The following is a 15,183-nucleotide window of genomic DNA, read 5'->3' on the forward strand; positions in this document are numbered from 1 at the left end:
AATTCACTCCACGTAATATCTAGAAACAGCTGAAGACATTGGATACGTTAAAGGCTCTGGGCCCTTACAACATCCTGGTTGTAGTAGTGGAGACCTGTGCTCAAGAACTAGCCACCCAGGCTGTTCCATGTACAGCCACAGCACTGGCATCTACCAGACAATGTGGAAAATTGCCAGGTATGTCCTGTCAACAAAAGGCAGGACAAATCATATCTGGCCAATTACCGCCCCATCAATCTACTCTCAATCATCAAAAAAGTAATGGAAAGTGACAGTGCTGTCAAGTGGCACTGACTCAGCAATAACCTGCTCACTGGTGGCTTAGTTTGAGTTTTACCAACGCCACTCGGCTGCAGGCCTCATTACAGCTTTGGTCCAAGCATGGACAAAAACGCTGAATTCACGAGGTGAGAGTGCAAAAGCAAAATCGTGCGGATACTGGATATCTGATACAAGAACAGAAAATGCTGGAAATACTCAGCAGGTCAGTCAGCATCTGTGGAGAGAAAAACAGAGTTCACGTTTCAGGTCTGTGTGACCTTTCATCAAAACTGGCAAAAGTTAGAAATGTAATAGGTTTTGAGCAAGTGAAAGGGGAGAGGGGGAAAGAAGAACAAAAGGGAAGGTCTGCAATATGATGGAGGGCAGGAGAGATTAAACGACAAAAGGTTTCATGGTGAAAAGCCAAGGGGAGTGCTAATGGGACAAGTAAAGAAACAAGAGATGTGTCTGGTTAAGGTGAGAGTGACTGCCGTTAACATCAAGGTAGCATTTGACCATGTGGCATCAAGGAATCCTAGCAAAATTGAAGTCAATGGGAATCAAGGGGAATACACTCCACTGGTTGGAGTCATACCTAGCAAAAAGGAAGATAGTTGTGGTTGTTGGAGGCCAATCATCTCAGTCCCAGGACATCATTGCAGTAGTTCCTCAGGTTAGTAGCCTAGGCCTAACCATTTTCAGCTGCTTCACCAATGACCTTCCCTGCATCATCAGGTTAGAAGTGGAGATTGCAGTGTTCAATACCACTCACAGCTCCTCAGATACTCAAGCAGTCTGTGCCTGCATGTAGTAAGACTTGTACAAAATTCAGGTTTGGGCTGAGAAGTGGCAAGTAACATTCACACCAAACAAGTGCCAGGCAATGACCATCTCCAACAAGATGGAATCTAACCATCTCCTCTTGACGTTCAACAGGACTACCATTGCTGAATCCCCAACCATCCACATCCTGGGGGGTACCATTGACAAGGTACTTAACTGGTCCAGCCACATAAATACTGTGGCTATAAAAGCAGGTCAGAGGCTGGGAATTCTGCAGCGAATATCCTACCTCCTGACTCCCCAAAGCTTGTCCACCATCTACAGATCACAAGTCAGGAGTGTGATGGAATACTCTCCACTTGCCTAGATGAGTCCAGCTCCAACAACACTCAAGAAGCTCGATACAGTTTAGAACAAAGCAGCTCACTTGATTGGCACCCATTCACAACCTTAACCATTCACTCTCTCCACCACCAGCACACAGTGGCAGTAGAGTGTACCATCTACAAGATGCACTGCAGCAACTCGCAAAGGCTCCTTCAACAGCACATTCCAAACCCGCAACCTCCATCACGTAGAAGGACAAGGGCAGCAGACGCATGGGAACGCAAACCACCTGCAGGTTCCCCTCCAAGCCATACACCATCCTGACTTGGAAGTATAATGCAGTTCTTTCACTGTCGCTGGGTTAAGCACCTGGAACTCCCTCCCTAACACCTCTTTAGGTATACCTACACTGCATGGACTACAGTGGTTCAAGAAGGCCACCACCTTCTCAAGGACAATTTGGGATGGGCAACAAATGCTGGCTTTGCCAGTGATGCTCACATCTCATGATGGATTTTTTAAAAAGCTATATCGCTCCTCCAAATCTGGCCGTGTGCGTATCCACACATCTAATTGCTCCATCCTTGGCTGCTGTGCCTTCAGCTGCCTAAGTCCTAAGCTCTATCCCTAAACCTCTCTGTCTCTCTACCTCTCCCTTAAGACACTCCTTAAAACCTATCTCTTTGATCAAGCTTTTGATAATCTGTCCTCATAGCTCTTTATGTGGTTCAGTGCCAAGTTCTGTTTGATAACGCTCCAGTGAAGAGCCTTGGGACATTTCACTACTTTAATGGTGCTATATAAATGCAAGTTGTTGTTGTACATCTTTGCCATGGGACTTTAAACATTCCTCTAAGTCAAACCAGTTCAAATAGTTTTGGTTTGATGCATTAAATTAATTTGTTTCAATGATTCTGATGATTGCAATACAATTCTCAGTCTGAATTCCTATTAAACACAACTCCAGGCTAGCAATAATAAATGTTTAAATATAGACAGCAGTTCAATAGTATTTAGTCACAGCCATCAATCCCATTTCATACCCATTTTCATAGCCACCTCTAAAAACAGGTTTCCAAATAAAGAAAATCAAAAAATGTGAAGTAAAAACTAGCAAATCATCAAGAAACCATTATTGAAGATCATACAATTACAGAGACTACAACTAGCTAAAACTAATTTATTTATTTGTATTAATGTTCATTAAAAAAAAATCAAAGAAATGACCTCCAGGCTATGCTTTAAACTTCAGGTAATAGTACTGACTGGTAATGCTAAGTCAGATGCAAAGTCACAGGCCAGTAATTTCCTGAACCGCATGCCAAAATTCACGCAAATCTGGCCAAAGGGAACTTATGCTGACATCTCCTGAGAAGCTCATTTGACCATGCCAGATTGTAAAAATCAGTGTAAAAGACAGCATAATTTCAATGTAACCAACCAGGACCCCAGAAAATTTGGACAGAGGACTTCAAAAGCATGGGAAAAGCATCATCCTTTAGAGTGAGGCTTGGGAATTGAAGCAAATTAGCTGACTGCTCTCTCTTCCTCTTTTTAATATAAATGCCTTTATTCTGCCTTTCCATTCTAGTGTCTTAACAGCATTTCGATTTTCACAGAGTCGGAGCGGCCAAGAGAAGTCTGGCAGAAGGTGGACCTGCAATTTCGTGCAGGAGAATCTGCAGACCCTCTTCGAAGATATAGAGACCAGATGAGTCTGCATCGCGGAATGCAAGAAGCGCAAGTTAACTGTATTCAGCCAAGACATCTTAAGGAAAGTGGCATGGCCATTTTCATCACACAAAGAACGCCTGAGCAGTGGCGTCAAATATTCAATGACCCAACCAGGTCAACAAATAAACACACATCATGAGAGAAAAAGAAAATTAAAATAATTGCTCTGAGGTCGCAGGAATGAAGCCACAAGGTTTGGGGCCTCTTTCAAATCTGAAACTTCAAGTGGTTCCTTCGTAATTCTTATCTTTGCATAGTCTGCTTCAACAACAAATGGTTGGCAGAGACAAGGTCACTTGTGAAGGTAACAACCAGAGTCAGTGTCACACTGGATGGCAGCAGATTCGGTTGGCTGTCACCAGAAGCACTGGTTGCCCAAATGTGCAGGCACTACGACCAGCCTACAACCATCTAGGCTCTAAAAATTGCACTCATCCCTTGAGTCTTGAGCATGTGGAGCAATTCCATCCGATCAAACCCCCATTCAAATGGAGTTGTTCACTGGCTTCAAAAGTCTTCAAAACCCCCATCAGAAACCTTCATCTCATAACTTGAGCCTTCTCTTGAAAATTAACTCTGTGCCCTTCTATTCTGCATGGAGGGATTTCCTGTATAGGTTGCTGCTACACACTAACCCCATCCTTGACCTTGTCTACTGTCTAGCCATCCCAAGCAAAATGTCTGGCCCTTTGGCAGAGCAGAGCGTGCCCAGTGGAAAGCTTTATATTTGGAATGCTACCCTGCACCCATGGGGGACCTGGAGAGTAGAGTTTTGCACGGACTAGGGTTTCAAATATCATGTTGAGTTTTTTTAAGGATACCAGGATACATGCCCATACATTGGCCTGGGGATTATATTTTTCTTATATATGTGTAATGGGAGTAGCTGCTGTTTAATTTTCTGTAAAACTAGCAAAAATCAGTAATGTGAAAATTTCCATGAAAAAAATGGCTCAACTCTGCTCTAATGTCATCATTATGCCAGAATGGTCCAGGAAATTTTGGACCTGTATATTTCATTTAGTGATTCAGATAAAATTTACTTTGAGGTATACTAAACCAACATGTCCAAATTATCTCCATCAAAGTGTCCGTTGGATGAGGTAACAGTGAGTTGTAATCATTTCTCATTTGTAGGCAGGCAAATGTCAAGATGCCAGCATATCATTCTGTGAAGCAGATCATTTGAACTAGGCAGGCTTAATGAATCGTCATGCTCAGTATCTTACAAAAACTTAAGTTATGAATGAACACAATTAAGTGTACTGAGTTCTGATGAAAGGTCACAGACCTGAAACGTTAACTCTGTTTCTCTCTCCACAGATGCTGCCTGACTGCTGAGTATTTCCAGCGCTGTCTGTTTTTATTTCAGATTTCCAGCACCGGCAGTATTTTGCATTTATTATATAAATGTACAGAGGGCTTTGGAGATTATTTAAGATCACTAATCACTGTTAATTAACTGTTGAAATTGTAACACGTGGTATTCCTTCAAATAAAATAATCAATTCAGTAATCTTATGCTCCTTGGTGGGGGTTGCTTTGACAGGAATATGGTGACAGAGCTATAACACTGTACTGCCAATGCTCTAAGCATGCTCCCTTCATGCATGGTATCATTGCATTTACTCCAATGAGTGAGGATTATCATTATCAGAACAGTTTTGGAAGAGTTACTCTGGGAGCTGAATCAGCTTGCACAGGCATCCAAACTATATCCTGATCTCTGCCACATTTTTAGACTCAATATCTCTTCCAACTCAGTTCTCTAAGGAGCTAACCAACATTTGCTATTTTGAAACAAAAATCAAGATAACATCAACCAGAATAGAAGGGGATGGCGTTCACAAAAAATGTAAAATGAGTTCGAATTCCATCGGTGCTGTTTCCTGCTCTTACCCTGAACTGGAAAACTTCATCAACTTTGCTTCCAATTTCCACCCTTCTTTCACCTTCACATGGTCCATCTCTGACTCTCTTCCCTTCCTTTCCTCAACTTCTCTGTCTCCATTTCTGAGGATAGGCGATCAACAAATATCCATTATAAGCTCACTGACTCCCACTGCTACCTCGCCTACACTTCCTTGCACCCTGCTTCCTGTAAGGACTCTGTTCCATTCTACCAGTTTCCACGACTGTGTCGCATATGTTCTGATGATGCAACCTTTGTCACAAGGGTTTTGTTTTTTTATAAAACTAAGAGGTCTGTGTGCCTTTAAGTCTGAGAAAAAAAGGACTTTCTTTCAACTCTGAATGCTGATCTGGTGTTCGAAGTGTGCAGGCTATAAAACTTGCATTCAAGGAACAGGAAGATTTATGACTGTCTTGTGACTTGGTTGTTGAAAGCTTTTAGTTTTCATTTTGGCAGAGTGAAACAGGCCAGGGAGCTGCGAGCAGCTAGCAGTGAACTGTAGCTGTGATTTGTTGATAGATCAGAGAAAAGGCCGACACTCTTTGAAAAATAAGCCTTGCATCTTTTAGAAAGAAATTCGACATTTAAGGTGTAATTTTGACCTGCCTGAAGAGAGAGAAAAGAAAGAGGAGTTGCTACACTCTGTGGAGGAACACTGCTTTGGAGAAAGGAAGCCTTGTGTTTTGGGTGGCAGATTGCTTTTGCCTCCAGTCTCAAGAATCCCTGCCTCAAGAGTGAGTCCTGTTGCCTTTTGAGTTTTTGGGAGATCCTGAAATCTCAAGAAAGTTTCTACAGTTAGACTGCTACTTTAAAATTTAAGCAGACCTGTTCACACCTTTTTCTGAAAGATCTGTGTGACACCTGTTGCAGCTGAATTGACTTGTACGCCTACCCATCACAGACTGTTTATCAAACTCTCCTGGAGAGACTTTGTGTGGCATTTGACTAATCGACTCTGGGACACCTCACCGATCTGGAAATATCCTACCTGAAGTTACAGCCCAGTTATTTTATTATTCATAAGAAACCATTATAAAATCAATACATCTGTTTTCCCCAGTTAACTGTTTTGTTTTTGAATGTATGTGTGTGCATGAGGGTTAAGACGAGTAAGAAGTTATAAAATCTTTTCATACATATAGATTTATCTCCATCATTTAAAACTTGGTTTATTAATAAATAGTTAATTTAGTTGTTGTGCAAAGAAACCTGTTTTGGTGTGCTTTATTCAGGGGAATAAATTTGACTAATTTCTGGTAGGTGGGAAACTTTACTAATATGCTGTGACTTGTGGAGTAGTGGGACTGAATTAACAGTGCATTACTCCCACCTTGGTTGTAACACCTGCACTTCTGATATGTCTTCCTTTTTCCCTAACTGAGGAATTCCCCCCCCCCCCCACCCCACTGCGGTTGACAGGGCCCTCAACCGTGTCCAACCAATTTCCTGCGCTTCAGCTCTCACCCTTTAACCTCCCTCCCAGAACCACAATAGGATTTCCCTTGTCCTCACTGTCCACCCCACCAGCCTCCGTATTTAACAGATCATCTTCTGCCATTTCTGCCACCTCCAGCGTGATGCCACCACCAAACACTCCCCTCCTTTTTCAGCATTTGAAGGGACGATTCCCTCCGCGACACCCTTGCTCCATTCCTCAATCACCCCTAATACCCTGTCCCCTTCCCACGGCAAAAACAAGAGAAAAACAAGATTAAGAATAAAACAGGCAAGCTCAGGAGATGCAGCACCTACCCTTTTACCTCCTCTCTCCTCACCATCCAAGGTTTCAAACACTCCTTCCAGGTGAAACAATGATTTACTTGTACTCACTGCTCACGATGTGGTCTGCTCTACACTGGGGAGACCAAATGCAGATTGGGTGACTGTTTTGCAGAACACCTCCGTTCAGTCCGCAAGCATGATCTTGAGCTTCCTGTTATCTGCTATTTTAATTCTCCACATTGCCCTCACACTGACGTCTCTGTCCTCGGCCTACTGCAGTGTTCCAACGAAGCTCACGCAAGCTCGAGGAACAGCACCTCATCTTTCAATTAGGCACTTTACAGCCTTCTAGACTCAACACTGAGTTCAACAATTTCAGACTGTAGCCTGTTTTGTTTCCTTTTCTTTGCCTGTTTCAGTCTTAATCTTGTTTTTCTCTTGTTTTTGCTTTCAGATGCCACCTATTCATTATTCTGCCATTGATACCTCCTCTGACCACATCTTTTGTTTCTCTACATGCCCCATTACTACTCCCTTTCACTCTGCACCACCAACTCTTTTGTTGCTTAATATCTCCTGTCTTCCATCGTATCACTCACCTTTCCTTTTGCTCTTTTTCCACCCTCTGTCATTCGGCCTATTGAAAACCTATTACATCTCTATCTTTTCCCACTTCTGATGAAGAGTCATTCACCTGAAGTGTAGCAGTTCTTAGTTCTTGCTCATTACCATGGCTGAAAGTTTATGTTGTGGCTGCTAGGTGAAGACAAGATAAGGTGCTGGATTTTGTGCAGGAGGCGGTGCTCCCAGCGTCAGGTCAAAAAGGCGGGGGGAATCCTGTCTCTGCCTTCTCCTGCCCCCCCCCGCCGGAGCAATCCTCCGATCTTTTTATATCAATGTTTCTGGAGCCAGGATCCCCATCCCTTTAAAGATGGGGATCCTGCCTCCATGAACTGCCGGCCAAACAGAGGGCCAGCAGCTCAGCAGTATTGGTAGCACCACCAGGAGCAGTGGCCATTGCCAGTACTGCAGAGTCTTGGACCCTGGCCCAACAGTGGAACCACGGATCAGAGATAGGTGATGCGGGGTTGCCGGGGCCAGTTCCAAAGGCCCCTGCGAGGGGGGCTGGGGTGGGAGGGGGGGGCGGTTGGTGAGGGGGAGTCATGCAGTTCAGGGGGAGGGGGTCCTGGGGGGTGAAGATTGCCCATGGAGGAGGGACCCCTCCTCAAGCCAGCAAGGAGGGCACTTCGTTTTATATGGTGCGCTCCCCGTGTGGTGGAGATACGCCCCCATCGCTGGTAAGATGGCAGCGGCAGCAGGAAGAGGCCCTCAACTGGGCATTAATTGGCCACTTAAGGGCCTCAATGGCCACTGGGTGGGAAGCCCATTCGTTGGCCTATCCCGCCCAGGTAAGATCATTTGGTGATGGGACCTCCAACGTTGCAATTCTCCGTGCCCCACCGCTTCCGTCTACGCCTCAGTTGGGGGGGGGGGGGCATAAAATTCAACCCAAGGCATGGCTACAATACCTTCTTAGCTGACACTCATTGCCAAGTCTTATACATAAATAATGTTGACATACTGGAGGACAAAAGGCACTCATAGAATCACTTCTGAGGAAGGAACCATTGTCTTCAGAAGAGGGAAGGAAGGGAGAAAATTGGTGAGAAAATTATAATAGGTATTGAAGTTTTGAGGTTTAAGATTAATATAATAAGTATATATAATATATAATAAAACTGTGACACCGTCCACTCCCTGGTGTGCAGCAAAGTTAGACTCCAACTGAAGAAGCTACATCACTCCACGCAGAAGGGCCGTCTGCGCATCAACACTAATAAAATTTCTTATCCACAGCTGTTACATTAGTTTCTAAATTCACTTGAAAAAGCCCTTCAAAACACTCCTGCAGGGGATGCAGAGACCAAGTGGGCCCACATCAGAGATGCCATCTATGACTCAGCAATGACCACTATGGCAAACGTGTGAAGCAGAATGTAGACTGGTTTCAATCTCACTTTGAAGAGCTGGAACTGTCATAGCCGCTAAGCGCACTGCACTGTTGAACTACAGGAAAGCCCCCAGCGAGTTAACATCCGTAGCACTTAAAGTAGCCAGAAGCACCGCACAAAGAACAGCCAGGTGTTGTGCAAGTGAGTATTGGCAACACTTATCCAGTCGTATTCAGCTGGCCTCCGACACCGGAAACATCAGAGGAATGTATGATGGCATTAAGAGAGCTTTTGGGCCAACCATCAAGAAGATCGCCCCCCTCAAGTTTAAATCAGGGGAAACGATCACTGACCAACGCAAGCAAATGGACCGCTGGGTGGAGCACTACCTAGAACTTACTCCAGGGAAAATGTTGTCACTGAGACCGCCCTCAATGCAGCCCAGTCTCTGCCAGTCATGGATGAACTGGATGAACAGCCAACAAAATCGGAACTCAGTGATGCCATTGATTCTTTAGCCAGTGGAAAAGCCCCTGGAAAGGACGGCATTTGCACTGAAATAATCAAGAGTGCCAAGCCTGCTATACTCTCAGCACTCCATGAACTGCTCTGCCTGTGCTGGGATGAGGGAGCAATACCACAGGACATGCGTAATGCCAGTATCATCACCCTCTATAAGAACAAGGGTGACCGCGGTGACTGCAACAACTACCGTGGAATCTCCCTGCTCAGCATAGTGGGGAAAGTCTTCGCTCGAGTCGTTTTAAACAGACTCAAGAAGCTGGCTGAGCATGTCTACCCTGAGGCACAGTGCAGCTTTCGAGCAGAGAGATCCACCATTGAAATGCTGTTCACCCTTCGCCAGCTACAGGAGAAATGCTCCTCTACGTTGTTTTCGTAGATCTCACCAAAGCCTTTGACGTCAGCAGAAGTGGTCTTTTCAAAGATCGGATGTCCACCAAAGCTACTAAGTATCATCACCTCATTCCATGACAATATGAAAGGCACAATTCATCAGACCCATTTCCTATCCTGAGTGGCGTGAAACAGGGCTCTGTTCTCGCATCTACACTGTTTGGGGTCTTCTCCCTGCTGCTCTCACATGCGTTCAAGTCTTCAGAAGAAGGAATTTTCCTCCACACAAGATCAGGGGGCAGGTTGTTCAACCTTGTCCGTCTTAGAGCGAAGACCAAAGTACAGAAAGTCCTCATCAGGGAACTCCTCTTTGCTGACGATGCTGCATTAAAATTCCACACAGAAGAGTGTCTGCAGAGACTCATCGACAGGATTGCGGCTGTCTGCAAACGAATTTGGGCTAACCATCAGACTCAAGAAAATGAACATCATGGGACAGGACGTCATAAATGATCCATCCATCAATATCAGCGACCACGCTCTGGAAGTGGTTCAAGAGTTCACCTACCTAGGCTCAACTATCACCAGTGACCTGTCTCTCGATGCAGAAATCAACAAGCGCATGGGAAAGGCGTCCGCTGCTATGTCCAGACTGGCCAAGAGAGTGTGGGAAAATGGTGCACTGACACAGAACACAAAAGTCCGAGTGTATCAAGCCTGTGTCCTCAGTACCTTGCTATACGGCAGCGAGGCCTGGACAACGTATGTCAGCCAAGAGCAATGTCTCAACTCATTCCATCGTCACTGCCTCCAGAGAATCCTTGGCATCAGGTGGCAGGACCATATCTCCAATGTGGCGGCCAACATCCCCAGCATATACACCCTACTGAGCCAGCGGCGCTTGAGATGGCTTGGCCATGTGAGCTGCATTGAAGATGGCAGGATCCCCAAGGACACATTGTACAGCGAACTCATCACTGGCATCAGACCCATCAGCCGCCCATGTCTCTGCTTTAAAGACGTCTGCAAATTCGACATGAAGTCCTGTGACATTGACCACAAGTCGTGAGAGTCAGTTGCCAGTGATCGCCAGAGCTGGCGGACAGCCATCAAGGCGGGGCTAAAGAGTGGCAAGTCAAAGAGACTTAGTAGTTGGCAGGAAAAAAGACAGAAATGCAAAGAGAGAGACAACTGTGTAACAGCCCTGACAACCAAATTTATCTGCAGTGCCTGTGGAAGAGTCTGTCACTCTAGAATTGACCTTTATAGCCACTCTAGGCGCTGCTCCACAAACCACTGACCACCTCTAGGCGCTGATCCATTGTCTCTCGCGACAAGGAGACCAAAGAAGAGAAGAAAACTACCCCAACAATAGAATAATTTTATTACTTTAATATTAATGCTTTTATCAGTTGTTATGGTCAGAGGAGGAGGGGGTCAAAGGGCTTCCCTCTTTTCCCACTCCCTGTTTGACCACAACAGGTTTAATTCTTTTTTAAAGTGAATGTACTGGCCAATTCAGTAGGTGTTTGATTATTTATTTGCTATGATCATAAGAAGAACCAATGAGACAGATTTTTTGGTGAGTTGAACAAAGAAACAGGTTAACTTTATTGTACTTAAACAAAACTAAGTAAAATAATAAACTATGGGCCAACTTTGTGACTGGCAGTTACTCAGTGATTCAAACGTGTAGTTAGCAGTGTATTTCTTGTTGCTAAAGAGAACAGGCAATTCCCTTAAACTTCCTGAGTCTTGGTTCTTGCTGGGATGAGCAGACATTTCATCTCCACCTCAAAGGCCTTGCAATACAGAGTTGCAAATTAGATGACCATCTTAAGCTGCAAGCAAAATCATCTGTTATCTGTTCCTTTTTAAATTTCTTTTAAAAAGTATAAATTCAGGTCACCAGCCAATGTATCAAAGAAAATTATCATTCAACAAAGCAGGTTGCTGAAAATTTACAAGCCTAGCTGGCTCAGAGAGACCAACATTTCAATAGTTTAATGGCTAAAATACCTTGCTTACACTTGTGAACTGGAGATTTTCTTTAGTGAAATAAAATTCCCAATCTCCCCCAAAAAAATAACATCATTTAAAAAATACATTGTTTGTTTAACTTGATTGTATTGCATGTGAACAAAATATGGCTTTAGTCTTCATTGAAATGGTCCTGTTGATTATTGGCAAAACAATAAATGTTTCCTCTTGAAGCAATAAGCAGGTCTCCATGTACAATTCTTCTTACCTTCCTGTCTTTTCCACTGGTTATTATTTGATATTCCTCAGGATGGTAACAGACACACTTAAAAAGGGTGTTTGCCAAAACCATTTGATTTCTTGCATAGCGTCTGGAAGAAATAAGCAACATGTCATTTAAAGATTAACAATAAATTCAGTAGCTTTCTAGTACCAAGGCCAGGTTTAAAATTCATCAGGGATGAACAAAAAATCTCTCTGGCCCCCACCCCTTTAATTTCTCCCTTCCTTTCCTCAAGATGTTGAATAATACTACGGTACAGCTCATGGTTACCATCCACACTTTGGTAACTGAGCGCAGGCTTTGAGTATCAGCAGGTTGTTTGGACATGTGGTGCACATTTTGAACATATTCAGTCCCTGAATAATGATCATTAGTTGGAATGCATAATATAATTTTGCCTTTATTGCCCAGGCAGTTGTAATGCAGGCCAATTAGTGCTCCTGCTCGAATTGAAATCTAGAAATGGAGCACAGACTAAGGATTGAATCGGCAATGCTACTTATCTGAATAGCTCAGTTCTACACTTGATGTTCCACACATGTGTTTATCAACTGAATCATGATAAGAACCAAAAAAATCTTTAAAGAATTCAAATTTACAATATGGCAATGGATTTCTACAAACACAGAACACCCAACGAGTCACAATTCACATTATAAAGCCAACACCGCCATCTGCTGGCAGACAAATGTGAACACAAATTCCCAGGTGCATTCATTCGCCGGTAAATAAAAAATGGTCATTCCAAGGGCAATTAAATTATTTGCAGAACCGCAAAGTAATGATTTACTAATAATGGGGGTGGGGGTGGGGAGGGGGTTGTGTTCTATGACAAGATGGTGGAGGTTAGATTCAGTGGAGAAGAGAGTTCGAAAAGTTCTACGGTCTTTTTTTTCATAGGAAAGCTATCCATGCTCATTAGGTTAAAAGAGTTTTGTAAAGAAGAATCCAGAGAAATTGTAAGAGTTATTTTTAAATGGAACAAAGAGAATTATGTCAGATTGGCACAATGCTAGCACACTCGCCTTTGAGTCAGAAGGGTGTTGGGTCAAGCTGGACTCCAGAGACTTTAGCACATAATCTTAGCTGACACTTTATTGCCACACTGAGAGAATGGTGCACTGTTGAAAATTCTGTCTTACAGATGAAACAATAAATTGAGGCCTGTCTACCCTCTCTGGTGCGTGTAGAAAATCCCATGCCATTATTCAAAAAGAGCAGAGAGAGCTCCTGAGGTCCTGGCCAACATTTATACTTTAATCAACATCATTAAAAACATATTATCTGACCATTTATCTCATTGCTGTCTGTGGGGCATACTTGTGCACAAATTGCTTACCACCCTGGCTACCTCACAACACTGAGTACACTTTAAAATCACGTCTTTGGCTGTGAAGCACTTTGGGATGTCTTGTGGATGTGAAAGGCACTATATAAATGCAAGTTCGTTCTTTCAAGTATCAACAATCTACAGAAACTGGTGAATTTTGTGATTCGGAAAATTTCCAGTCCCTTTTTTACAATTTCTCAAAGACACAGATATTGTCCACTTCTTGTAAGTATAACCAAAAGCTACCTTTGATGACTTTGTAGTTAGATTGATTTTATTCTATTGGCATCCTTGGGCGCACTACCAGATCTGACCTCAAATGGAATTACTACATCATAAATGGCAAAGCTGCCACCAAGGATTTTGATTTCAACATCAAGACTTAACTGGTGTATATAACTGGGGAAACTTCTTCAACACTTCTCCTGCATTCCTGAGTGGGATACAAGAAAGTAAAAAGAATCTCACTGCAATCTCACTGTCACTTCTGTTGTCCAACCTTTATCCTTATCTCTTAGTTGCAGTTTCTCTGTTTTTATTAAGAGTACTCTGGTCAGTGCTCCTCTGAACTCAGCACTAAAATGATCACTTGTGCATTCCCCACTCCCTTCACCCCACCGTTGACAGCCATACTTTCAGCCATTTGGACCCAATTATTTGGTATTTCCTCCCTACACTCCTCCATCTCTCCACCTTTTTCTCTTCTTTTAATGCCCTTCTTGAATCATATATCTTTAACCAAGCTTTTGGTCACCACTCTTGATACCTCCATTTTTGTCTTAGCATCCACTTTTGTCTGATTACACCCAATTGTAGGTTACCATTATTTCTGTTCTTAAATACACTGGGATCCCGCTATAATGTGGTCTGCTATAGCGTGGAACTCAGTATAACGTGGGTCAGTCTTGGGCCTCAAAATTTTCATTTAAATTTATTCTTGCGCTCGTCATTGCCGCATGTCATTTATTTACGTATTTAATTTATTTTTAGTAGATACAGTAAATGTTTTGAAATATGTTTACGGGTTTCCTGGTTCGAGACACATGTAAATCAATCCTAAACGCCGCTTTGCAGGTTATTGAAACATTTGTGTTTAGGAATTATCACGAACACTCACAGTTGCTTTGGTTTTAAAATTCTATCTCCTTTTTGATGTTTTCAAAGGTTACCACCCCCCCCCCCCCCCCCTTTTACTTTTACTATACAGATTGAGTTAAAATGTTTGCGAGGGTGAAAAATAGCACAGACCATGGCAACCTGTTCAATACTCTCATATCTACAGAGATTCCTGTAATTTTTTGGGGGCAATACACTAACTGGGCAACCTGCTGAATTAAGAATTTGGAGTTCCAATGTTCTCATCTCAGCCCAAAATAACTGCCTGTGTCTTCAAAATCTCACATAGGATAAATACAACTATATAAGGTTATAATGTGGTCTCACATAGAACGCGGTCTTGAAATGTGGCCCCCAACCACGTTATAGTGGGGCCCCAGTGCAACTATTAAAGATGGAGGAAAAAATTACAAATGCAGAATACACGACAACCTCTGTCCCTATGCATAGAAGCACAGTCATGCAATGCATGTTAACATGATCGGCCAACTCTATCAAATACTGCAAAGAAAACAAAGTTATCATAGCTAATCAAAAGGTGTGTGAAAAGCAAATTGAGTTGTAACAATTATTTTGCAAGTATAAAGAGTGGCTGAGTTTCAAACCATTTGAAGGATATATTAATGTATATATTTGCACAAGTTGGACACAAAGGGTGAGATTTTAACTTACTCAAAACCCACCCACTTGCACACAGTTAAATCGGGCCTATAGAACTAGGTTTTATTTTCTAACCATGTAGTGTAGTGAACTTTGGTTCTTGGCCCTTGGTGTGGCTTGGAATTGATCAAACAGAAACTTGGGCCCTGATTTTAATTGCCACCATCTCTCCCACCCCGATCCCACCCAGCAGGAAAGTTATGTTGAAGGTGTAGAATTTTTTAAATTCTATCTCCTGGCTCCAACCCACCATCTTCCTGGCTGTTTA

General features: G+C 43.1%; 1 protein-coding gene across 3 annotated transcripts in view; it reads right to left on the bottom strand.

Moving 5' to 3' along the window:
* cfap52 (cilia and flagella associated protein 52) overlaps positions 1–15,183 on the bottom strand; it is an 85,431-nt gene that overhangs the window by 21,180 nt on the left and 49,068 nt on the right. For 2 of the 3 annotated variants that reach the window (XM_068058693.1, XM_068058694.1), the window contains one exon: positions 11,795–11,897. In XM_068058693.1, the coding sequence (XP_067914794.1) occupies positions 11,795–11,897 (103 nt within the window). Of the gene's footprint in view, positions 1–11,203; positions 11,388–11,794; positions 11,898–15,183 lie in introns of those variants that run through there. The other variant, XM_068058695.1, reaches the window with a different exon arrangement.

The sequence above is a fragment of the Heterodontus francisci genome, chromosome 26, assembly GCF_036365525.1.
Source record: "Heterodontus francisci isolate sHetFra1 chromosome 26, sHetFra1.hap1, whole genome shotgun sequence".
Taxonomy (NCBI): Eukaryota; Metazoa; Chordata; class Chondrichthyes; order Heterodontiformes; family Heterodontidae; genus Heterodontus; species Heterodontus francisci.